The sequence below is a fragment of the Primulina huaijiensis genome, chromosome 1, assembly GCF_012295235.1.
Source record: "Primulina huaijiensis isolate GDHJ02 chromosome 1, ASM1229523v2, whole genome shotgun sequence".
Classification (NCBI taxonomy): Eukaryota; Viridiplantae; Streptophyta; class Magnoliopsida; order Lamiales; family Gesneriaceae; genus Primulina; species Primulina huaijiensis.
Window position 1 is genome coordinate 2,689,279 of NC_133306.1, and position 27,553 is coordinate 2,716,831.

Below are 27,553 nucleotides of genomic sequence, written 5' to 3' on the forward strand. Positions count from 1 at the left end.
TATTTAATTTGTATTCCTGCCTTTTGACTCGACTATTAAAATTTAAATGGCATAATCTACATTCAATCTTTAATTATTACATATTCACAATCTCATTTCTGTCTAGTCCTTACATTTTCCCTTCAGTTCCTTGTTTCGTTTTCTACTCTTTTCATACCTCCAAATTCTTTCATTTTATTATCAACTTGTTTATTTTGTGATACTAAATTTTAACTTGATTAAAGGACATCTAAGTTACCAGCTTCTGTTGGTTCGAGTGGCAGAAGGATTGATTGCCACAAGCTAAGGACACGATTTCGAAGTTTTTGAATGGAGAGACAGGTGCTTGGCGAGCCAACCCGGCCTGACTTCTGATCAAATCGGGGTTTAATGTGGCTCTGGAAAGTAGGGGATTTAGACCAGAAAATTACCTAAATTACATCTTAATGCAACTTTATCAATAAAAAATGGTGGCTTTCCAAGTGTTAATATCTTTTATTTCTTTTTTTGTTCATCTATACATAACTTGATTCCCTTATGTCAACTATACCCGATCCAGTTCCTTCACTGGGACATACTCTATACTTCTATTGAAGGTATGGCTATATTTTAGAAGAAAATGACAAATTCAGAAGAATTACTCATGGCCGCTGGGTTTTCATTTTACGTTAGCAACGATCCTCGAAGCACATACAGGAGGGGACGAATCTATTTTAAAGACATTGTACTTCATACAGACCTCGGTTTTGTTTACTTTAAGTTTTGCTCTACTGTGTTTTCTTCACCATTTAGTTCACTGATTTTTTTACGAAAGTTTGCTATACAGCTTTATCATTCGATATATTATGCAACACATAATTCATTAAATCATGATAGAAATCCTGAGGTTCCTTTCCTATAAACCATGTAATACTTGACATGTAACTTTCATCTTGTTACAAGAAGCTGGCTGAAAAACGTTTTCGGAAGTAAATTGAATTTGAACTTAAGCATTGTAAAGCTAAATGCATAATGCTAACACAGGAGAACAATTTCTAGAAAATCTAGAAACAACCACTATGATATTGATTTTGTTTATTTTCTTGAGCTTGTTCCTTAAATTATGTTTTAGTGACACATGTAGTTAATACAGATACAAAGAATTATATGAAGTGTAACATAATATACTTATAGAAATCTGGATTCTGGACCATAACATAATGCAGATATTTTATTGGAGAACAAATGAATAAAAAAACATATTCAACTTTAAGCAGCTTAGATTGGACATGGTAATAGCCAGAAGGACATAATACCTTGTGTGAAAAGGCAACAAATCCTGCTGCCACTGAAAGCATAGTAAATAAAGCAGCATGAACCTGCAAAGTTTTTTTAAAAAAAAGTAGACATAATTTGGCTTACGAAAACTGAACCAAAATTGACCGTCAAAGTAAAGGAATTTTTTTAAAAAAAAATAAAAAAACAGGCAGATTATATGAACTAACTATTTTGCTTTCATGAAATTTGAATTGGGAGTAGAAGCAGCAACAAAACAGAGGAAGTATAGCTAGCTAATATCGGCCCGTGGGTTCTCTTATCTATATCTCATAATTATGTGAGACTTCCAGTCATTTCTGCTGTATTTAGTGGGAGGATCAAGAATTTGTGGCCTAAAATGTTGAGAATTATGAATTCTCAGATTGAGAAATGTAATTCTATTAAATGCCTCTAGGAGGAAACCTATGCATAAAACAGATGCCCTGGGACTCAGATGGAAAGTGAGTGAGCAACTGTGATCAAATTAAGTTTATTCTCAAACCTTTATATTAGATTTAGATGACTACAATGGCTACGGAAACAACAAATTTGGCTAAAGTTTTGCATCTCTTAGTCAAAGAATGAACTTATTTCTCCTTGCGAGTTGTTGCCTATTACTTCTTCAGTCATCGTGAGTCTTCTTCAAATCAACGAGTTCTAAATTTCACCAAACTACGACAACTGCTTGAAATCATCCACCATAATCTTTGCTCTAAAGGAGTCCAGGTAACATCATCCCAATTACAACCCGATGTTGAATGCATTGCTCATAAAAAATGAATCTACCGGCCCGTTTTACAAGTGATCGAATAGATCCTCATCAAGACAAAATTCATGGTGATGATCTGCAGAACTTTTTGATCTAGATTTTCAACTTTACAAAAGGTCCTTCATTCTTCATTCTTTTTGTCCAGAAACACCATAATTTTCTCATAAATAATATTTTCCACTTGGAAAATAAAGAGGATTAGTTTGAAATGTTGAAGCTCAAAGGTCATACTTAGCTAGTTTTCAAGAAAAATCGTGACCAAATTTCTTGCCAAAGCAATTGATTGTAAATTAGTAGTTTTCCAGCTTGTATGACTTTAATTTCTTGACAATGGGCAATGTTAACCCTTCATTCTATAACACCATGCATTCGACAGACTAAATTAAACGACAATACCTAACCACTGAAAACTTTCCCGTTCAAGATATTTGACTGCAATAACGACGCATTGGTAAAGTAGAAGGCTCGCTCAGTTGAAAAACCTCCACCTTATTCGTTCTTTCATTAGTTTTGAAGCCCATATCCTAGGTTTTCCATCGCCGGAAACTTGCAACTTCAACTGGTCCTGTAGCCATTAGAGAACCTCTAAAATATGTTATGTATAGAATCTTACGACGAATATTTCGCCGTTTGGGTGTCCACTCAAACGAGGATCGTGGTTTTGTTTCCAAACATGTATTGACCCAGCCCATGAAATAACAAATAAATTCACGGCCGGTCTGGTTCCGCTCCCAGTCGGACCGACGGATTGGGATGGGAAAAATCATGTCCCTTAGCCATAACCGTCCTAGACGGTTGACAGTTACGATCCGGGTTGTGGACCCGGGTATGGCAAGCCCAAATTATTTTTAAAATTTTTTAAAAAAATTATTTGTTAATAAATAATAAACATTTAAACAGATAAATTTAAAAAAATTGACTTGTACTTATAAAACTATATAAAATAATTCTCTCTTTTAATAAAAAAAAATACATAACTTCAAAAGTTTTCAATGAATCAAATACTATAATTAAGACTAATAAAACATGATTTATCATCATAATTTTCGTTTCTTTTTATGGTCAGGGTGTGACCATATCTTACTCTAGACTTCTTTTGTTTTGTTCTTTCGTTTATGGCTCAATAACTCATATTTTAAAAGTAATAATAATACAAACTCGTTGGGTCAACCCAACAGTCTCGACCCGTCCAACCGACGCTGGGCCAAGTCTACTGAAAGAGATCCAAATCCAGCAAAAAAAGATATATTATTTTTGGTATTAATTAAATTCCAAAATCGTTTTTTTTTCCTTTTTTAGATTTTGCAAATTCGATTATTTTTTTCCCAAAGTCAATGATTTTGATTCTCAAAGAAAGGTTTGGTTTTCATTAAATATGAATCGTAGCACAACGATTTGTATATGGTTAAAGTTTCGGATAAATATAGTTGCATGTTCAATCTAACAGAAAATTAATTTGTTTAATTTTATACTTAGAGACTAATCAATGTTCCAAAATCGATGAATTTAAAAATCAAGTCTTTTTTTTAGAATGTTCTTCAAAAATGTCATATCTCAATATTTTTCTTAAACTTTTCAATTTGATTATCATCATCTTCTTATCGTTTATACTTTTGAGAGTAAAAGTACTTCCAAGATAAAGTTCCTTTGTCATTAAACATTTTATTAATTATAATTAAGAAGAAATAGAAGTGCAAATAGACAAATGAAAACCGAAAAAAAAAAAAAAAAAAAATTCGGTTAAAATGACATTGTTGGATATTTTTATTTATGTTTTGGTTTTTTTACAGCGATCAGCGGATCAAGTAGCTGATATCTTAGCAAAGACCACGAGTTCTATATCTGGTCATGATCCATCTACTTCTTTGGTTTATGATGTATTAGCTTTTAATTTAAATTAATGAAATGTTTACTTTAAAAAAAAAATAAAGAACTGAAACAATTATTCCGTAGTGAAATATTACAACTGCTGCAATATGTTATATAATATAGGACAAAAACATCATAAATTCCCAGGTATAGCTGATCAAGATGCCACATACTCTTATCTCATGTTGACGACTTATTCCATGGTTTAAGAATGGAGAGTATTAAGATGATAGCTATAACCAATACCAAAATTATTCCAATCATCATGCATTTTCTTGATTTTTTCTGCAATGATTTCGCAGTTTGAAGAGCATCTGCTCCCATATGTACGTGCTCCACTGCATTTTTCACCTATAAATTCATTGTGGGCAAAAACAAAAGCATCAAATTCAAAGATATAAGAGCAACTACTTTGAAAATGAACAAGTCCTTCACCTATACAAGACATAGTAATACATCAGTTCGAGTCTCGAAACGTACCTGGCTCTCGATGTTATCTAAGATTTCTCCTTGAGCCTCGACCAGCACAGCCATATCAAGGTAAATCTGACAAGCAGAATGAGAGATTCATCGTTTGATAACCGAAGCTTTCGAACGTACGTGGGATTGAGTTGTAGATAAATGGAGAGATACCTGATGCAAGTCGAGAAGCTTCTTCTCAATTTCCATGACAGCATCATGTCTTTCCTGAATTTCTTCCAAAGTATTCAGTACCTGCAACGAGTCACACATATAAGACATGTATGTATACATTGCACTATTTCATTGTACATCTTCATGTTCAAACGGTAGGTTTGGAGCTTACAAAACAAATTATACATCATATTTACCTGCCCTCGTCCGGTTTCGAGGATAGCCTTGTGGAATATTTGTTCACTGTTTCCAGTTTCAATCAGATGGTTGATGGTCTGTTAGTCATTGAGTTGCAGAATAAATATTATCCACATGATCATTGTGTTCAGGCCAGAGCTAAAATGTTACATAGCATAAGAGGTAGGCTCACCTCTTCATCTGGTCTGGTTCCAGTCACTGCAGATGCATTAAATTTTAGAATAAACCATCCATCCAATAAAATGAAATAACACAGATGGGAAACAAATGGAACTTATGTACAATAGAGGTAGAGCTTTATTTAAATCCCAGTTTGAACAGACCTGTTATCACCCTTCTCTCAACAACCTCGCGATATTCGTCATCTATCTTCTGCCTCAAGGCCTGATGGAGCAAACAAGTTAAATCAACCATTTGGATTTGTAACAGGAAAAATAGGCATGGAAATGAATTTCAGTTGAAAACAAGACCTGAAATTCATTCATGAGGTCTCTAAATTTTTTTGTCGATGCGCTGCAACAAACGAAAATCCAATCAGTGTTTCAAAATAAAATAGAGATACCAACGAAATCTTCAACTGACACTCACTTTGTCATGATCATCCTCGACCGATCCACAGCAGTACCTTTTCCGCAACCGGGCTTCTTCCTGTTAGTTAAATTCTGAAGCAGTGAAGATAATCACTTATAAGTATGTACAAGGAGTTTGTGGTAGAGAGCTTCTACTTAGTGATCAGAGACGCACTTCATTATTAATCGCTTCGATTTTCACTTTTAGATTGAGTGCCACCTTCCCCACTTCATTGATATCTTTCTCCATCCGCTTCCTAATAGCTGGAAACAAAGTAGAGCATGCATTAAACTACATTACAAGTAAAATGTGTGGATTCATTTGCAGTAAAAAAAATTAGAATAAAACGATCGCACCTTTCATAGAAGATGCTTTCATAACTGTTTTTGACTCCTCATTGGCATCCTAAACAAAATAGTCAGAACATATCACCCAACAAATGAAACCAACTCCTGCAATACAAAGACTTTCTGACACAAAATCGCGGCATACAGTAAGTCTACAATTCGAAGTTAGCTGCATGAACAGATTGATCAGCCAATGTCCCGACATCTTTCAAAGAAGCTATGGCAAAATAAGCATTTGTAATTTGTTGAACAGGGTAGAGACAAAAAGGTTTTTAATTCATCTAAACAGATGGCTCTCATACCTTCAGTTTCACTAGTAGGTCATATAGTTTTTCCACCTGCTTTTCAACCTCTTGTATCTACATTAAGAAGAAAACGCAACACTCTAAGCCGAAGCATAAATTACAATATTGTTGAGACGACGACAGATAACTTGCATTATAGATGATGATTGATGAAGCACCAAGGAATACAGCATACATGTTTATTAAAGGATTCCATCCCCATATCCGAGTTACTCCTGGGAACTCGTCGTGTTCCCATCTCTATATCATGTTCTCTAGAAGGGGTATTGCCGTTGGCATCACGGACAAACGAATCCTGGAAACGTTCCAATATACGATTATATTAAATACATGTGAAAATTTGAAGAGTGTGAAAGAAAGTTATGAGTCGATTTCTTAAGAACTGGAAGGGGTTGAAATATTGGGAAACAAATAATCAACTTGATGACTAAATTTAACTCGAACTCCTCGGGATATGCCCTTGATCATTTCTCATGTTTAACCATCAGATAATGAAAAATTGGACGAGAATGCTGCTTTCTCTTCTGTTTCTCTGATCGTTCGATGGTGACAACATTCAGGTATGTATTTTGTTCGTGAAGTAAAAATCGGTGTTTAATTGTCATTGCTTTAATCATTGTATCATAGAAAATGGATGTCACTTATATGGAAAGTATAGATTTCACAAATCTCAGTGCCAACAACTTGTTTTTATTGTATGTAGTTTCTGCCTAATCGGGTTTTTAATAATTTTGAACAAGAATTGGTAACATAAAACAAGGTTCTGGTGTTTGCTTAACCAGAGATTTGTGACGCTACAAAGTGCTGAATTCATCTTCATATCCCCCGACTATTCTGATAGCAACCATATAAAACATATGTCTATACTGTCTAGTGCATCATATATTATGGAAAGACAACCAACATAACAAAAGTTCGTCCCAACGTATGTGAACTGCAGTCTCAGTTTTTTCATGATTATTTCATCTATCGAGTCACAGGTATCTAACATATTCATATCTAACGGTTTTCATAAATATATACGCCCCCATCATCAGAATGCATGCAAAAGCATAAAAGAGACAACAAAAATCAACAGTCATAATAATAAACCATCAAATTAAATTAAACATAATAAAAATATTATCAAACACTGACCGTCAAGAGGTCGTTCATGGGTAGTAGATCGATCGAGTTGGTCTCAGTTTGCGTTGTGAATTGTGATTGAAGTGTAGCAGCTTGTTGTATCTCTGTATGGATGGATATATGCACAGTACGTGTGTACAAGGTTTGTGGGGGCATTGGCCGGCGGCAAATTAATCGGACGACAAAACAAAGGAAAGTATTTTTATTTTTTTATCTGTGCAACAATGCAACACAAACAACCAGGCGTTACAAACCATCTTCCAAGACCCTTTTAGGGGAATTAATGTTTTCTAATTAAACTACAACCATGCGTGTAACTATATTATTATTATTTTGTTAATTAATTTTTTCCGAAATACAATTTTTTCCTAAATTAATTTTTTCCTAAAAAATTTATAGTTATATGATAATTAAATACTGCAGGTTAAGAAAAAATGAAATCTTATAATAATTTCTGAACAGACCTGTTATTTTTGGAAATCCAACCCCGAATAATAACTGATCATGAGTCTTATATCCATCCTATAATAAATAAAAATTTATTTTCTTTATATATGGATTTGTTTCCAATTTTTGGATTATTCCATCCTACCCCTGCAGGCGGATTATTCCATCCTACCCCTGCAGGCACTGTGCCTGCAGGGGTACATCCAAGGGCCAGAATTTTTTCCGGCACAATTTTTTTTTTTAAAAAATTTTTTTCCCATGAAGTGAAATCCCAACCATTCATAGCCCCCACACCCAGGATCGAATTTTTTCAGATGTTTGTTTTGCGAGATAACGAGTCTTTGGAAAATGCACATACTGAGTGAAACAAAAAAAATTTATCATGATTTTCAAATCGTATATATAATTTTTTTACTATTTGGGAAATGGAGGTGTATATACGAAATATTTATTATAGATGAACTTGTATTGCATTTGTAAATGATTAGTTACAACACAATAAATAATACAATAAATTAAACTTCATAAGATATTGGAACAATGTACAATGATCATGCAGATATAAAGTTAAAAGAAAACGAAATTAAACTTAGGTTTGTAATATTTAATGTTTCTTTAAAACATAGTATTCCTCTTCTATGGTGCTCCGGGGTTTACTATTGATGATTGTTTATCAGGATACAATGGTGATAACGGCAACAACTTAGCACAAAGTCTGATACAGATGAATTGAACAGTACATGAATTTTATAACGATTTAGAAGAAATAACAGTGACAGAAGTCGAGAGAAGAAAAGAGAATCAGATAAAAGGTATTAAGTTATTCAATTAAAAATGAGAGAAAACCAAATGCCAGTGAAACAAATTTTTTATATATGCATCTCATGATATTGTACAAAGCCCACCACATGAGCTATTTAATTTTTGGTTCACTCTACAACATTACAATATTCTCCCAAGTGATGAAAATTAAAAGGAATACGAAAATTATTGAGGCAATGTTCAACGGTTGAATCCTGCATATGATAGGTACGTGTAATCTTTTGAACCTTTCATTGTGAAAGTATTTTTATTTACTAGCTGATAGTAGACGTGATGTTCTTGAACTGTTCTGACTTTATTGTAAATTAAGAAATACTTCACAAAAAATTCTCCCCGATACAGTTCAGTTCTCATGATTGCATTCTTTATGGCCATGAACACATGTGTGATTATGTGAGATGATCTAGAATTGAGCCTTGCAATTTCTTCGAAGTGACCTCCCTTCTCTCTGACATAGTTCATGATTCTAAATAAAGAACAATCAATATTGTCCCGCTCAATTACTGATGCATAAGAATCATTAAAAATCATATGTTTATCCTCCAAATTCACTGTTTCACATAAAGAATGGACAAGTGATAACTCCTCAACACTGATTCATCAAATCAGTGCAATTAGATTGTCTCATTGAACCTAGTTCTTGGGATCTTCAATCAGCATAGGTTGAGTTTTCCTTTGCATCAATTTATTCTATAGGTTTAAAACTCATTTTCCTAGATGATTTCACAATCAACTCTTTGTTTGAAGATTTGGTCAGTGCATCTACTAGATTATCTTTTGACTTTACATAATCAATAGAGATAACTCTAGTTGAGAGTAGTTATCTTATGGTATTATGTCTACGATGTATATGTCTAGACTTACCATCATACATATTGTTCTGTCTTCTTTCAATCACGTATTGTCTATCACGGTGAATTAATATAGTTTGCACATATGTTTTCTACCCAGGAATATTCACTAAGAATAGACGTAACCATTCAGCCTCTTAAGCACATTTGTCAAAAGCTATAAATTCATATTTCATCTACGATATATCTATTATAACCTGCTTAGAAGATTTATTTGTGATTGTTGCATATCATAGTGTGAATACAAATCTACTAATAGATTTTAAGTCTTTCATATCATATATCTAGTAAGCATCAATAAATCTTTCAATTACAGCTGGATATCCGGTATAGTGCAGTCCATAATTACGAGTATACCTCAAGGCAATATCACAATTTCTTTCCAGTATTCAGTTCATGAATTAATTGTGAATCTACTCAGTTTGCTTATTGTATTGGTGATGTCTGGTATTGTACAACTCATTAAATACATCAGACTTCTAATGATTCAATGGTATTTTAATTGTTACATACTCATACTTTGACCTTTCGATAGATGTTGACTTGTATCTGTTGGAATTTTAGGCAATGCAGAATCATCCTTGTTGAATTTCTCAAGAACTTTGGAAACATAATGACTCTGGCTTAGAAGAAGACCTTATGAGGTTCTATTGATTTCCACCCGTGTTTGCACTTCTTTTAAATTGCAAATATCTGAGTGAATTAAATCAAAGGGTTTATTGATTCTTTCAATAGTTTGGAAAGACAATCTTATTAGTTTTGTTTCAACACAAGTTTCTCATTTGTTATTTTTATCAATATAACATATGGGTATGTGTTTCGAGTTAATTAATTTGCGAATTGTTTCATAAATTATATGTTATAATCTATCATGCCACAAATTGAAAAAGTCGAGCAAATAAGCATAAGCACTCACCTTTTTTTATTTTCAACTTAATGGTCATTACATTGAGCTTAAACAAGTCATTGCTAACATAACCTTTTTTGACAAACATTCTACATTTTAATAAAACTTTGTCTCAAAAACAATACGAAAGTCATGTTTATTCCAAAGCGAACCAGACACTAAATTCCTTCGAAGTTCTGGCACATACAACTCATTGTTGAGAGTTAGTTCTTTCCCAAAATTCAACTTCGGAATAACCTTTCCTTAACTCTTGATATCAGATGTAGCAGAGATTCTCATGTACAATTTTTTAGCATTGTCGAATTAATCAAGATTCTTGAACATCTTTTTATCAGAGAACCTTAGGAGGGAACAAATATATTTTAAGCTTGTTGGGGGAAATGGAGATATATATTTGAAACATTGATTATGAGTGTATTGATATTATAACTGTAAATTACAATGCAATGAATAATACAATAAATTAAACTTTATAAGATATTGAAAACAATCTTAGAAGATAAAATTAAAAGAAAACGAAACCAAATCGATGTCAATAATATGCTACAATTTCCTTAAAATATATTCAACTACATCCTATGATGCTCCGAGTTTCATTTTTAAAGATTGTTTCATTGAATACAAGGTGATACCCGCAAAATTAACATAGCACAAAGTCTTATACATGTTAACTTAACAATACATGTACTTTATCACGGTTTTAAAAATAGCAGCGAAATAAGTTGGGGAAAAAAATAGAATTAAGTAAAATGTATGAAAGTTATTCAATTGAAAATGAGGATGATATCTATAAATTTTTTTAAAAAAAGTTTGGCTATTCGGAATGTCAAAGATTAGCGATTTTTCGAAATATCAAAAGTTATTGTCTCTTCATAAACTCTTTAAAACCAACTTTTTTTTATATAAATCTCATAATATGGTCAAAAACTCATTAAATGAGCTATTTAATTTTTCGTTCACTATACAAAATTACAACATTTATTCGGTAAGTGATTTTTTATTATATGCATGTAATAAAAAATTTTAAAAGATATTATTCATGTGTGATATAAGATAATAAAGATATTTTAATTAGAATCGGAAGTGGTTGGAGATATGAAAAATGTGCTTTTAGAAAATGAAAAAAAGACAAGATAAAATAATTGTGTTTGCCTTTAAAATCGTTCATGAAAATTGCTGGTAGACCACGCATTGCCTTTATAATCAATTCATTCATTCAAGATAATTGTATCCATGTTATTTATTATTATTTAATTCATATATTCTCGTCCACTTCACTTCGTATTTTTTTTAACTTTTAATACAAAACTCGAGTTGAATGCTTTGTTCGACCCTACCCACATCCCCAAACCATCGAGAACTTGACACTTGTCAATTTTATATAATAAAGAGTTGACACGTGTCAAATTCCTCAATGGTTTTGGGTATTACTCATGGAGTGGGTCTCTTGTTAAACGGTATCACGAATCTTTATCTGTGAGACAGGTCAACCCTACCGATAGGGTTTTTTTTAAAAATATTATAAATTAATAAAATTATTGTAAAAATATGACAACTTTTAAAAATTTGTAAAACTGTAAGTCCCGGATTCAAATTTTTTATTATTATTTTTTTTTAATTTTTTTTTAAAAAAAAACAAAAGGATATAAGCGATTGATTGGGCAAAACCGTCGCTATTGGCGACGGTTTAACAAAACCCGTTGCTAATGGCGACTGTTTTACCAAGTACCGTCGCTATTCGCGACAGTTAAAACAAAACCTGTCGCTATTTGCGACGGTTTAAATAAACACTGTCGCTATTTGCGACGGTTTAACAAAAACCGTCGCTAAGGCACGGATTCTAGAACAGACCACGGATTCAATATAGCCTATTTAAATGCGGTGATGCTCTTCATTTTATCACCGAAGCCGAGTAACTTAGGAGCAAAATTATTTCTTTCGATCACCGAGCATCTAACATTCTTTCCAGCACCGGTCTTCAGACTTTTTTATTTAATTATTAGCGTAAGTCTTCTGCATTTTTCAGAATATTAAGAGATAATTTTTTTTTGTTTAGTATTTTATATTGTTCGTTCATTATACCAGTTTTAAGTTTTAAGTAATAACAATAATTATAATATTAATTGTATTATTGGAATTGTAATACTGTAATTTACAATTTTTGGAATAATAATAATTATACTTAATTTAATTATAATAATTATATTTACGTGATATAATATTATATGTACACTAATTGCAATAATTACAANCTCGTGTGGGTTTGAAGTAATAATTTCGTCACTTTTAGGCCAAAAAAGATAAACTTTGCCCAAATTATTACAACAACGTCAAAAAAGGAAACGCCAAATTAGCAGTTTTCTGGCGTAATTAACGGAATATATTACCATCCCTTCATCTGCCACTTTGAGATTCAATAATTCCATCTCTTCATTTGCAATCATATTTTTTTAAAAAAATAAAATAAAATATTAATTACTGCTTGCATTCAGATCTCATTAACTGACAATTATTGTCTGTCCCCAATAATCGGATGAATTGAAGACATTTAATTCGAGGATGGTTAAAATAAATTCTGGCGATAAAAATTTGAAATTAATAATGAAAAGATATTGTTATATTAACAATTAATTTTGTGAAATGACAGTTGTCGTTTCATTATGGTAGAACCTAACAGATATAATATTATGGATTTTAGTTTAATTTATTTCAAAAACCGGATTGTACAAGTTTATATTCAAAACTTCAAATAATTTGATTCAGCTTATGTGAAACATCAAACACACTCTCAAGATTAAATAATTAGAGCGTGAAGTTTACAAAAGCTTAATTGGTGTCTCATAGGACATTCCAACACATAACAATGAGTCTAGTCTCTGATACTATGTTAAAATTAGAGTTTGATACTAACTACACCCCAAGAACTAGGTCCAGCTGAGAATATTATCCGAGTCCATATATATAACTCTCAATAACTTAATTAAGTCGATATGGGAAATCTAACACGTCAACTCACGTCAAAGAATGTATAATTGAAACGTAAAGTTTACAAGATATTTTAGTGAGTGGCTCATAAGACAATCCAATATATAGATGGATTTAATCTCTGATATCATATTATGATCAAGTCTTGTGCAATCTTCCAACTTTGATATGGAGTTAGTCTTAACAATAACCATTTGAACACAAGTTGCATTTATTCTTAAGACATGTAAATAGATACAAGTAAACAATTAACTCTTTTTCCTACCCCTGCCGCTCCTATCGTTCTTGAAAATAACTTTCAAGCTGTGAATTAATATTGTGATTATTAATAGTACTGCATCAGACATTTATTCTAGTCATTTCATTTGTGTCCAAACATTAACTTCATCGCACGGGAAAGTTGGGAGATATAATATGTCAACAACCAACCGCAACTCAACACTAACAATTTATTTGATTAATAGGATTTACATATTAATGGATTTTTACATTAAATATCTCTATAATTATTGTATTAATATGAGCGAAATATAAATGGCGAATTCATTAAACACTTTTGTATTCCAATTTCCAAACATCATAAGACTCTACAAGATCAGCACATGGAAATAGTAATTACCCCAAAAAAAATAGCAATCAACATATGTTTCATTTCTTCTTATAGAACCTTCGGATTGACACAATAGTTCTAACAATCATAGAAATGCATCGATATGACGTTTATTGTAAAATACACAACATTAAATTTTACATGACTCCACATATTTTTCTTACAAAGAAAAAAACTCCAGAGAAAAAAATACTGAAGGTTCCCAATTCATGAATCCAATTCTATAAATGTGATTTAGCAATCACGAGACTTGCGTCGGTCGCCACATTTCCGGCCCCCGTCCTGGTCCATGTCTCCTGGAACTGAACCTCCGTGACGCCTGCAAATTGAATCAAACATTTAGCATAATGATTATGAAATAATCTACGTTGGTTTCAAGAAAATTCAGAGATTTTCGAGTATGATTTGCCTTTTCCCATGGCTGCGGTAGATGTGATCCCTCCCTGGACAGTCCTAAGGATTCTGTCGTAGTAATTGGCGCCAGACCACTTCTGGTGAGCCAACGTATCAACCCCATGAGCCCTTTCCTCCCTCTGAATCTTCTCCACATAGGCCAGCATACCTCGTGCAGCGAAGTCTTTGGCGAAAGTATCGACTATCAGTGCGTTTGCGTGGAAGCCAGCAAGGGTGATGAACTGCCAACAGTATCCTAGTTCAGCAATCTTGGGGATGAAATTCATCATCTCTTCATCAGACATCCCCGATGCGTCCCAGTTAAATGATGGAGACAAGTTGTAGGCCATCATGGTCTCAGGGCACTTAGACTTCAACCCATGTGCGAATTCGGTGCACTCGGCCAAGTCGGGGCTTGCGGTCTCCATCCAAATAACGTCGGAGTGTGGTGCGAAATTCCATCCACGAACAATTGAAGCTTTCACAGACCCTTTAAACCTGTCGATGTTGTTAAACGAGTTGAGCACAATGTTCATGATACTATATTCAACTATGTATGCAGGGACTTTGAAATCTTAAACGTGATTATTACCTGTAAAAACCTTCTCTAGTTCTAGGCAAGTCCCAATCCCAGAAAAGATTGGCTAATCCAAGCTGATCAGCAATCTCTCTCCCTTGCTCATTTGAAAGACACTTGTCATAACTAGAGTGATTCGTCCACTCATTCAACTTCCTTTGTTTCTCCCCTTCTCCAATATTCATGCTCATTATAGCATCAACAACACAATCAGAAAACGTCTTCAACCGAGCCATGGCGAGCCAATTGTCCTCGATGGCCTCAAGCTCCGGCCCCGTCTTCCCCACCGCCATACCCTCCTCCAGCAATGTAGCCAATGCCTTACCCTTCAAATTTGGATTGGTGACACCTAAAATAAACTGGTGATCCCTTGAATCCACGTTGGATTGAATCAACGTGGCCGCTTCCGCATCAGTTCGGGCGATCAAAAGGGTCTCCACCCCCATTACATCGAACTGCAACCTCGCAGCAACAAGCCTGTTGATATGTTCGCTTATGGCAACCAGCACTTTCCCTGCCATGTGGCCGCATTTCTTGGTGACAGAGGACTGGTCCTCGATATGGACACCGGCTGCACCGCGCTCGACGAATAACTTACACATCTTCACCGTGGAGGTGGGTCCACCGAAACCCGTGTCCCCGTCGGCGATAATGGGTTTCAGGTAATCGATGTAAGGGGTTCTGGCCCTTTCTTCTCTGCTCATGCTCATTCTCGCCTCCCTTTGTTTCCTGTCATGGTACAGCTGCGCGAAAAAGAGGTGCTCGACTTTGTTCGGAACGGTGTCATAGGGATAGTCGGCAAGATCAGGGCCAGGCTCGTTGCTGGTGGTATGGGTGGACGAGCACTGCCAACCGGAGACGTAAATGGAGTCTAAATGTTTGGCCATCATGGTGACTTGAACTGGGTCCAGGGAGCCGAAGGTCCTTGACGCGGTGCCGTTTGCTTTGTGGGTTTTGAGTGTTCGCCACAGTTTTTTGGCGAGTTCGTTGGAGGGGTACGTTATTTGGAGACTGCCTCGCAGCGCCACCACGTCTCTGGCGGAGTATGGGCGGCTAGTCAGCTTGAATCTCTCGGTGTTCCACCACGCCTGCACCTCCGCCACTTCGGCTTCAAATCTATTCTCCTCCTCCATAATCTGCTCATATAATTAAATATTACACTTAATTAATTATTAATATCATGAAAAATCTGATGATTAAAAAATTGTCCTATATAACATTAAAGAATATATTTCTATTAACCTCATGCATTTACGGGTATAACACAAATGCTATCAAATCGTACTTGAATCTTAGATAACTCGAAACAAAAGCAATAACTAATAACAACCAAAAGGACCAAGAAAATTGAAGAAGATCAAATATTATACCACGGAAGGCACTGAAAAAGATGCAGCCATGGACAGAACTTTGATCTTTTAAAAGTTTTAAGCTTGTTTTTTTTCCTTACACAATGGAATGTACGACTATGGCTTCCACCGAGCCGAGCACCTCAATTTATAGCAAGAACTCGTAGCAGTAAAGATGAGAAAAAAACAAAAGCGAGAAATTTCCTATTAGTTTCTTGGTGAATGCTTATCTGTTTATATTTATTACGACATGTAGATTGATGGGAACTGCGGGCATGGACGTCTGTCAAGAATCCTATCTTTCTTTCACAATTCACGAGGTTTTCTCTCTTAATTTTTACTAACCGATTCCGTTGTTGTTTCTTTAATGTTTTCGGTGCTGTATTCGGCGGAGTAATTGGTCGATTAAGGGCTTCCATGGATTTGCGGATAACTGACTGAAATTAGTTATCCAATTAAGGAGTAAACTAATGAAAATTTTCTGCATGCGGTGTGACTCAGTCTAACTCTTAATATTTATTATTCATTTACAATGAAAAATCCATTTCATTAATTAAGTTTAAAATTAATCACATTTCACATAGTACGTCCAGTTGTTTTCTTTTTCCGGACTATTTCGAGTTGATTATGGGGGTTGGCGGCTAAGACTAACGTGTTTTGCGTGTGGTTAATCACCCTAGCCTGGGTATGGTTGAGTAGCAAATCTAGCCGGTTGGTGCCCATGTGAAGTTTGTTTCTCAGTGTGTGAATTTTTTAAAACTTGTGCGTTGGTTTTCTTGTACTTACAACAGTCTCGATCAGTGGCGGAGCCACAGTCGTCTTTGCCAAAGTCTGGTGGTCCTAAATTTTTAAAAAATTTATATGTATAATTTTCGATAAATTTGAAATTAGTGTGGATAGATAGATTTAAAATATTAAAAGATTTTAGAGTTCAAAATTTTAATCGGATAGAGTCGTATTTCTGGCTCCGTGGCTTATCTCAATCAATAATTAATTTCCGCAATTCATCGCTAATTTTTTGCAGGTGATATTTTCAATTATTTCGAGCTTGATTGATAACTTTGTTGCTAAAAAAAAGGGTCAAAATCGCTGGCTTTATACACGCATTTTACACGTAAAAGAATTTATTCCAACGAATGGGGTCAGCTTTTTTTTTATTTTTTTTGCAATTTATGATGATATAATATTTTGTTTTTATAAATTATTATTTGGTTTAAAAAAATAACCTTTTTTCGTATGTTTTCGGCTGTAAGATATCCCAAATTTTATGTTTATTTATCTTTATTATGACCGTGATGGTTATTGCACATGTAGAATGATAAGTCTCTATGCATTAAATTAAGATATTTAAAATTAATTAGTGTCTTGGAGATTAATTTTGATTTATTTTCGTTCACCTTTTTACGTTTTCTGCTCTCGTTTTCTTCTTCTTAATATTATTATTATAAGGTAGAAAAAAATCTTATGCACGTTATTTCAATGCCCTTTTCTAGAAATATTGCTCGCCGTGATTATTCTGAACATAATTAAGACCCTTAAGTACAAATTAACACCGAATTTCATAATATTATCATTTATCCACGCCAGGTATAATTAATAACACAAAAACTCATGTGAAACGATCTTACGAGTTAATTTTGTGAGACATATATATTTATTTTGGTCGACCATGAAAAAACATTAATTTTTTATGTCAAAAATGTTACTTTTATTGTAAATATGAACATGGTTGACATTTCTCGAGAATAAAAACCTATAAGACCGTTTCACAAGATACATATTCGAATTTATTAAAACCCATTTGTAATTTATTTATGTGTTAATTATAATTAAAAAAAATTAATTAAAAGAATCTAGGACGAATCCGACTAAATCACCCTTTTAGCTTATATTTTAAACAGTTTTAAAATATTAATTATACACTTTTCCTAGTTTTATTATATTTATTAATATGAAAAATGGTCCCGCTGAAATTATTTTTTAATCAGTCCAGCTCATTTCGGTCCTTGCTGCCAACTACGATGAATTCGGGGTTAAAGCCCCCACCTGCTCTAATGTGACCACCTAAAATTATTTTAATCAACCTTTTTTAAAATAATAATTAAAAAAAACATGTTGCATGCTCTTTTATCAATTTTAAATTAATTCTTTTGGATCGGTGATTTATTCTTTATTCTAAATTTAATATAAGCTTAAGATGGTACCTTTACTTTTTATATAAATATAAATTTAATGTTTTTTATAATGCATTAATTATTTCTTTATCACTTATGTACCCCATCATAAATGATAAAATTAAATTAAATAAATATCTGGTGAGGCTAATAAATATATGTAACAAAATTAATTTCGAGGCTGGTAGGATGTCCCACTTTCAATTTATTTAGCATAAATAGGAGATGCAAGTGGAATAATGATAATGATAATAATAATAATAATAATAATATTAATAAAAAGAAGATGTGAGCAATCATTGTCTTTGTTAAATATATTAATTCAAACGTGATGTTTTAGATATTATATATTTTAAAATATTTGACTGATATTATTAACATCAATTATAGATTTTGATAAAAACGATAAGTGTTCGATCTTATAATTGGCATCAGAGTCAATATCACGAGTTCGATTCTGATTGATTGGAAAAAATACAATTATTGAGAAAGATTGTTGAGTATACTAATTGTCTCTTCTAAATATAACTATAGTGTTTTAACTATTATAAAATTTAAAATATTTGAATTATACTTTTATCAGTAGTTATAATTTTTAATAAAACAACAAATAATCAATGTTACGATAGTGGATAATTTATGAATGGAAGAGAATAGTTTATATATTTTTTATTTTACAAGGTATCTGAGAATGTGACCATAATGATATGGGTATGTTCCTTTCACAAAAAATGTCATAATCAAGATTATAAAGCCATTCAATAGCACAATGCTTGAATTTAAAGCCATCCAAATAGGTTCCTTGTATCTACTCATCAAACTTGTCAACAAAATAAATTTTTCTTTTTTTATTATTTTCTCATCAAACTTGTAAACAAAATAAATTTTTCTTTTTTTTTCTATTTTTAAATATATTAAATTAAAAAAAACTTTTTAAGTTTTAGTAATATATGATTATAAAGTCAAACACGTTATTTTATTTTAATCTAAACAAATCATTTCTTCTAAACATGTTACTATTATGAACAGGTCTCTTGTGAGACAATCTCACGAATCTTTACATGTGAAACTGGTCAATCCTACCGATATTCACAATAAAAAATAATACTCTTAACATAAAAAATGATATTTTTTAATGATGACTCAAATAAGAAATCTGTCTCTCACAAATTTTTTGGCTACTATTATTAATGTATTCCGCATACCTTAAACGACTTAACTCTTGGAAAGAATTGATAAGCTATTACGCTCTCTGGGTTTGACTAGTCGTGCATCCCAACTCCTACCTACTTATAATTTTGCATTTATTAATCTAAATTTTAAAAAATTTAATATATATTCACAAAGCGTACACGTCAACTTGTTTATCCGTATGATCTCAAGCAAAACGTACACGTCAACTCTTGTTTATCCGAATTCATATCCTCGTTGTCCACAACCAACTTATCTTAATTTTATTATTATTTTATCGACAGGTTTTGTCATAAAAATTTATCGAGAATCCGATATTTCGTCAAAAATTTGAAATCTTGATTTCAAATAAATTATCAAACATAGTATCGAGTACCATTTTCTTAGGAAACTACACGTTATATGTACGTTCAAACACACACACACCCCACAAATATATATGTGTGTGTGTGTGTGTTTTCTACCCGTTAATTAATAATCGATAATCCTCCCTATGGGCGAATTATTCCGTTCTAAATATATACATGATCTAAAAAGTTAGCTGATCGAGATACCATTTTGTAATATCAATAATTTGATATATATATAGTACGAATTGAATTTTATAAAAGAAGAAGAAGAAGAAGTATTTTGATCAAGAGCAAAACGCATGAGCCACGATGATAATTTTAATATCTATGATAGATTTAACAGAAATTATTGGTTGGAATAGTCTCAGTTTATGTTGTAAATGAATCGAGTCAGTTCGCGAACTTTTTCGAATCGAATCGATAAATATTTGATTCGTGTTTTAATTTATCGAACTCGAATGTGTTGGAACTTTTTTCGAGCCGAAATCGAGACCAAATTATTTTATTCGATAATTCACGAATATTAATATTTTATTGATAAAATATTGAGCCGAGCTTAAACTCGAACCTCCTTCCGAGCCGAACTCGAACCAAAAAAATAAAAAAAAATTCAAGCATCTAATCTAACTCGAATATACTTAATTCGAATTTTAAATTTTTACTAACATTCATCTCGATTCGATATGAATATTAATGGGGGTGGAATGCTCGTACCCGTCCCAATCTTCGCTTTTTCAGGTTTAGAGATAAAATCCTCATCCTCACCTCATCATGGTTTCAAAAATATTAATAAAGTCAGGCGAGTTCGAAGATTCTCTGAACCTGAACTTATTATTATTATTCATATTAATTATTTTTCGGGGGAGTTTGGAGATAAAAATAATATCATTATACTCACATCGAATATTTCGCAAAATTTTAAAAAATCTTCTTGGAGAAATTGTCATCCTAAGTACACTGTACAGTACATAAAAAGTAGGACAAAATTGGTGGGTCCGCTGGCAACTTTATCGCACATGAAAAATTTCAAGTTTTGAGGGTTACGGTACACTCTTATCATTATTTATAAAAACAAATAATAGACAGTGAGTGAAAGGAGTGCTGCCAATACATCATTTTTCGTCAAAATCATAATCAAAAATCTTGGTTAGCGAGAACNTACAAGAGAGAATAGACAAGTGCACACAAGTTTCAATTTATGCACATCCGTATTGACTTGAAACACCGCATTGGTTTCACATCAATTGTACTAGCTCAGTACTCTTAACATGTACAAACACACACATGTATGTGCATAAAACACCACCAAAAATAGAATTTCTTTATTCAAAATATTAAGCTACAATTTAACAAAATTATTACGAAATTTTTTATTTTTTTGGAATAAGTCATTTTTTGATGTTTATATGTAACATAATATAATGTTCATTAAATGAGATAATCGTACGAGGGAATTGATGTGAAATTAAATAATATTTTCAATTGCGCGCAGTTATCGTAAAAGATACTTCAAAAAGAATCGAAAAACAAATCACATCAACAATTTGTGTGGTCACCGCTTGTGGGTTTCTTTTAATTAATACGATGATGTAGATTCATCGTACATACCAAGGATAAAATGAAATACGGTAATATTTGGTTGTATTTGGATAGATACTTTGAAATTCATCGAATATAATTTTATTGTTATTAACGAAATATTAAATTAAATTTAAAATTCATATTTTATTTATTTATATGTTAGTATCAGAATATAATTAATCTGAATTAACATGAAATAATGTATAAATATGAAAATAATAAATATGAATTTTATAATCTTGTTTTTTTTAAATAAAAAATATATTTGAAATATATCAAACCTAGTGAGGTCGCTTGGAAGTTTTACGATTATTAAAATGTAAAACAAAATAAAAATTACGTTTTATGTTTTAATTGACTGTCGGTGGGAATTTCGAATTTTTTTATCATTTACTTATATTCAGTGTTGTTTTCTCTTCCATAATTAAATTAAATTTCAATAAATATATGAATGTACTGGATAAGTAATGGGCAAGGGACCGAAAGTACTTGGAGTTGGGATCCACCACGTTTTGAAGGGAGCTCCAAACGATCAATTTGCTATTGTTGAAATTTAAATAATTCATTATTAACTTTATTTTGATTGTACAACAAATCCGTTTGGGAAATTAATCTCCAGACATTAATTTATAATTTATCACAGTCACTTTGGTTCCAAGAGAAGATCTTATTGAACTGGATCAAATCGAAGATCTTTCTCACAAAATTGATCGTCGAGACGATTTTATAAGAGTTTTGTAACGTTTGACTCGTTAGTTGTTTTTCAGATTGATAAGATAGTAATATTTCTTATTTTTGTTATCAAAATTTTCATTTTTTTCACTTCCAACATGTTTAATTGGTACATTTTTATGTTATTTTGTTGTAGAGGGAAGTTTTATAGTCTTGAATCAACTTTGAGCTAAAAAATGATTTTTTACTCACATTTGAAGTTATCAAGATAAAGTTGTAAAAGGACCAAAACGGAAGAGAACCCGGAACAAGACATGGCCACGCCTTGTGACTGTTTCGCAGTTGTCTTGTGATTGAATATAGAACTCGAAAATTAGGATGATAAGATCATATTTTTTTAGGAGTCCTAATTGTGGTATTTAATTTATGAGTGGGTCTCATGTGAGACCTTCTCACGGATCTTAATCTGTGAGACGGGTCAACCCTACCCATATTCACAATAAAAAGTAATACTTTTAGCATAAAAAGTAATACTTTTTCATGGATAACCCAATTAAGATATCCGTCTCACAAATACGACCCGTGAGACCGTCTCATACAAATTTTCGCCTTAATTTATTGAAGACTTTTGGATAGAGAAATTTATTATTGATGTAATGAAATATTTGATAGAGTTTTACTACATAAAAACTCTATCTTCCTTATTGATAACCTAATATCTTCCTAGTATTAGTAGGTTTTATTTTAGTTTTTTGGTTTTATCTTCATACTTCTCTCTTCAACGTGAAAAACAAGAAGGCACAAAAGAATTTCTTATTTCTCTCCACAATTTCAGGCTAAGTTTTTATTTCTGATTCAAGAGGTATTTATATTATTTCAATTTTATCACAGTGAGTTTATCACACTTAAATTTAATATTCTTATTTTGTTCAAGTACTTGTTGGTTTATGATTTATTAATATGAAAGTTGTATGTTGATTAATCTAACAATTTAATGCATACTTTTCTACTACTATCAATGAATTCAGTTATCCATAATTGTAATGAATTATTGGTATATGAATAACGATTTATTATGTGTCTTGTGCTATGGAAATTTATCAATTGCAACTATCTTGGTTGTTATATTTTATGATTAACTATTTTCCAAAAAACAAAAATGATATTTTTAATTAATATGGAACACTATTTTGTCCAATTGATTATTTATAAGTTTTGACTGGATGTTGGGTTTGATCAATTAAATAAAAAAAAACACAAGGGTTTTAAGGATTATCACTAGAATTCTAAGGTTAATTGCTTGTAATTGCAAGAATTAATAATTTGTCGTCCGATGACCAGCGATACAATTGAAAAGTGGAACCATATGAATCAGAACTTGGTAAGATTTAATTTCTTCTTTCAGCAGATTCATTTTAATTAATTAATTAATTCTTTTTAAATTTATTATTTTTCCTTACATGATAATTTTAGTTTTATGAGTTTATTTAGTCATTATCCAACAAATCATCAATTTTTAATTGTTTTTTCTTCAAAGAAATAAATCTTATATTACCTGTAGGTTCGACTCTACTCACTATTACACTCATTTTATTTAGAGAATATGAATTTAAATTTGGTGGCACAACGACAGCATATCACATATATTAAAAAATAATTATAAAAAAGTTTACAAACAAAAATTATATTTTGTTTCTTATTTCATATTTAAAAAAAACGAATTTTTTTTATTAAATATAAAAATTAGACTATGTTTTGAAATGATCGAAAAGCCATAGAAGTGAGACAGAAATATTATATAAATTCGGGTATGGAAGAGATGTGGATGAGATTAAGATCGGAGATATGGGACGACATCTACCCACACTTTAGAATAATTTAATATTATTCTAAAATGATTACGATCTCGGGATCTGAAATATGGCTCGAATATCTATGCATGAGGATTAAAAATTTAGTCTTCCGAGGAGGAATTCTATGTTGTGCTAAAACTTTTATTTTATCCTTCCCAAAAAGGAAATAATATATTTTTTAGAAAAAAATCATGCGTCATATCTTCTTCTCGCCGTCCCAAGAAATCGAACTTCTACAAATTTTTAGACTAATTTGAATATTTATTACAAGAAATAATCTATATGAATTCATCGAAGTACAAGAGTGTTAAAAGATTAAGATTTGCATAACTCAATCCTAATAACTAGTTCCATAGAAAATGAATGACGACTGGGATCGAAGCTAATCGTTCCGGCATGTCTTCAAATCATAATCAGCTACCCAAAGTCCCAACTCATATTGTTATAAATTGCATGCATCATACCGAAATCACACTGCAGTTAATATCCGATCCCCTGCACAAGCAATGCGATGAGTGATGCATGCATGCAGTTTAAACATACTTTTGGCTTCGAAACAACGAGCCACTTGGTATTGAAGCGATGCATGCATGTTAAGGATACAATTATGTCACTAGTCCATTTGCCATGCATCTCCTAGCGGCCTCATCACTAAAATTCACAATGTTTCAGAAACAATCCAGTCCCAAACTAACCAATTAAGCAAGGTAAACAAACGATATATGGACTATATATAGTGCGTCTATCAGCCGAAGCATGAAATATTGTAGCCGTAAATACAGCTTGTGAATTTGTTTGGCTCAGTAGAATTTTAGCACATATGAAGCAGAAGCAATACAGTACTTGTACAATAATTTTTTGTTACGCAACGACAAAGAATCCGGTTCATCATGCCATATCAAAGTATATATCTTGAACTCGGTCATCATATATATCAGAATTTGGTAACTAATCAAGAGATTCAAGTGGAATATTTTAATTAATACAAAAATAAAGAAAGTTTGCTTGTCTTCTCATATTAATTCGCACCATTTTTCTGCTGGAAAGAGCTATAATCTACCTAGTAAAAACTCTTCATGATGACGACAAGAGATGCTAGCTAGCTATCTCCTTAAATTTCTACCCCCAAATTCTCATATGAAATCAAAATAATGATGCATATCGAACCTCTTTCTGAAATGTTGATTTGCTATTGAACTGCTTACAGTTCCAATATATATTTTACGTTTTCATCCGCATTTCTTCTTCCTTGAATTCTTCCATCGATGAGAGCCCACCTGTTCGATTACAGAATTTAACGTCGAGAAAACCCATCGTGGATTCTTGGCCGCTGGCTTTCTCGTCTGCTAACACCAGAAATTATCAGTACGTATTTATTGATGATCAACATATTCCCTTCTATTTGATTTTATTTTTTAGCAGCAGCTCGCACACATCTTGTTCGTGCATGATAATTATTAGCGGCCAAATATTATAATGTAACAAATTTAACGCCATGAAATAGACAAAAACATACCAAGTTGAAGGACAAAAAACATGCTCAAAACTAACCATCTTTACAATTTTCTTTTTAAGGTTCAGAAAACTGAATACGATCCATTATCTATGTGAGGAAAAGTGAAAGGAAATGGAAATTAATTTTCCTTTTTTTGTCCAACAGTGGTATATATCAAGTTTTTGTAGCAGAAAATAATTAAACCAATAGTAATAGTAGTAAAGGAGAATGATCATGCCAATTAATTAACCAAACATTATTAAAAGTTCAGTTATTAAATAATAAGCACACAGTTATTTCTATATATATATATATTATTCAGGAAAAGTGTGATTAAATATGTTTAGATCTACGGAATGTTGAGAAAGTGACATTATATTGTGAAAATATATGTTTTTTTTTGTCATATTAGGTAATCGCAAGCGCATGCAAAGGAAGTTTTAATTAGTTATCTATTAGGGTATTATAATTAAGGAAAATAGTTTTTTTTATCCATTAACTTGTTATTTTTTGTTATCCATCCATTAAAAATTTTCAAAGTTTTGTTTTGCTATATTTATTTTTAGTTTTTGGTTATTTAGTGTAATTGTTGACGTGATATTAGAAATGTTTTTGGGACACAAAAAATGCTGACGTGTCAAGCTAACAAGTCAACAATTGAACCAAAATATCGTACACTAAAAGTTTGTATATTAAAAATAAATTTTTAAAAGTTAATAGTCCAAAACAAAAAATACAAAAAAATTTATTTTTCTTAAAATTAAACTTGATCTGGCAAAAACACACCCAAATCGAAGCAGTAGGACCACCACCGTATAATCGCGATCAAATTCAAATTTGATCCAGTTTCTATGGGCCTTTTGTTCGATTTATCTGGGCCGCTTATCTAATGGACCTTCAGTTAATTATATCGATTTATTGGGAGGAAATATATTTAGGGTTTTTACGTATAAATTCGTAATCTTATAACATCTACAGAATACATACATACAATGAGCAGCTTGTTAATGCTTGAAAAATCCACCGTGGAGATGGTAAGATTTAAGAGCTTGACTATTTTCGAGTTTGACAACGATCATTCGATCACGTCTTCGGATCTAAACAAGATTTTGCAAGCCAGCTAGCCATTGTTAACTTTAAAGTTCTAATAAATCCATGTTAGAGATTTGGCACAGATGGAACTTGTTCTTTCCTCGGACTGTGCTTGTGACCTCGAATAGGTTCAGACACCGGAGTACCCGCACACGCCGGTTTATTCTAACTAGTTAAGTTTTTTAAGTTAAATAATATATAATAAAATTCGACGGTGCAGCCTAGCTAAAGACCGCTATAAACTTCACAAGTATTCGGCATATAATTTAAACGACGCAACCATGCATCAGCTCCATCGTGTGGGTCTATAGGGGTCGAGACGACATTTCATTCATCCAAGACGTATATTATATTCTATCGATTTGTTGTCCTAATTAAGACATGTTAACCACAAATATGACTTGCTTAATAACGATTATTAAAATAAGCATTTAACTTGCTCCATTTTTTTTCTTTTTATTGCTCTATCAATATCTGATGCGATTTCCATATCACACGTACGTTTAACATTATAAAAACTTGTGGAAATCGATGTCCTAACTATATATATACACATATATAGTACAAGGAAGTTCCCTAGACCCTAAAAAAGTTTACATATATGTGCATGGGACATTGATTTGAATTCAAATTTACGTATTACTTATGTCCAAAATTCACATATTATTTATTCAAAAATCATTACTTTATTTGATGTAGAAAATTATATATATATAACTCAAGAAATATTTTGTTTTTATTATGGACAAAAGTTATACAATGAAGAAAAAAATTCAAAAAATATGTAGCAGGTAGCCGACTAACGAATGGGGCTGAACCAGGACATGCATATTATTAGATACTGAGATCTCATTGTTTGTCCCATGTGTGCTACAGCCTTGCTAAAGATTCCCCTAGATCGATTTTAATCCTCACTCATTTTTTGTCTCCTATTTTATCAATTCATATATATACTAGTTCAAGAATTAATACTATAGAGTTATTGAAAGAATAAATTATTAATTATAAACACAAATTAATAAAAGTTTTGTATAATCAATATTAAATATGAAATCTCGAGATACCATAGATAATAAGAGTTTTTGTATAATCTGTTAGAATATATTATTATTA

The 27,553-nt window shown here is 32.0% G+C and overlaps 2 protein-coding genes across 2 annotated transcripts; both read right to left on the reverse strand.

The window, feature by feature from the left end:
• Positions 1–4,013: 4,013 nt before the first annotated feature.
• On the reverse strand, positions 4,014–7,441 carry LOC140982061 (syntaxin-132-like). The gene is made up of 13 exons (XM_073448498.1): positions 7,104–7,441; positions 6,142–6,261; positions 5,964–6,020; positions 5,671–5,719; positions 5,489–5,577; positions 5,333–5,406; positions 5,215–5,257; positions 5,068–5,128; positions 4,917–4,942; positions 4,744–4,821; positions 4,547–4,627; positions 4,394–4,459; positions 4,014–4,264 (listed from the first exon to the last, which is right to left on the reverse strand). The coding sequence occupies exons 1-13, from the start codon at positions 7,245–7,247 to the stop codon at positions 4,094–4,096; spliced, it is 1,059 nt and encodes a 352-aa protein (XP_073304599.1). The 5' UTR covers positions 7,248–7,441; the 3' UTR covers positions 4,014–4,093.
• A 6,406-nt stretch (positions 7,442–13,847) lies between these two features.
• On the reverse strand, positions 13,848–16,295 carry LOC140976706 (isocitrate lyase). Its single transcript, XM_073440969.1, has 4 exons — positions 16,054–16,295; positions 14,699–15,819; positions 14,123–14,604; positions 13,848–14,032 (listed from the first exon to the last, which is right to left on the reverse strand). Exons 1-4 carry the CDS (start codon positions 16,081–16,083, stop codon positions 13,935–13,937), a joined length of 1,731 nt encoding a protein of 576 aa, XP_073297070.1. The 5' UTR covers positions 16,084–16,295; the 3' UTR covers positions 13,848–13,934.
• Between the last annotated feature and the right edge of the window lie 11,258 nt (positions 16,296–27,553).

Bases quoted from the DNA above. Each gene is read 5' to 3' on its own strand.
- LOC140976706 (XM_073440969.1), bottom strand. From the start codon at position 16,083: ATGGCTGCATCTTTTTCAGTGCCTTCCGTG. The intron at 14,605-14,698 runs GTAATAATCACG...CAACATCGACAG, and splicing joins ACTAGAGAAGGTTTTTACAG to GTTTAAAGGGTCTGTGAAAG. The intron at 14,033-14,122 runs GCAAATCATACT...TTCAATTTGCAG, and splicing joins TACCGCAGCCATGGGAAAAG to GCGTCACGGAGGTTCAGTTC.
- LOC140982061 (XM_073448498.1), bottom strand. From the start codon at position 7,247: ATGCCCCCACAAACCTTGTACACACGTACTGTGCATATATCCATCCAT. The intron at 5,129-5,214 runs GTCTTGTTTTCA...TTGCTCCATCAG, and splicing joins ACCTCATGAATGAATTTCAG to GCCTTGAGGCAGAAGATAGA. The intron at 4,628-4,743 runs GTAAATATGATG...GACTCGTTGCAG, and splicing joins TCGAAACCGGACGAGGGCAG to GTACTGAATACTTTGGAAGA.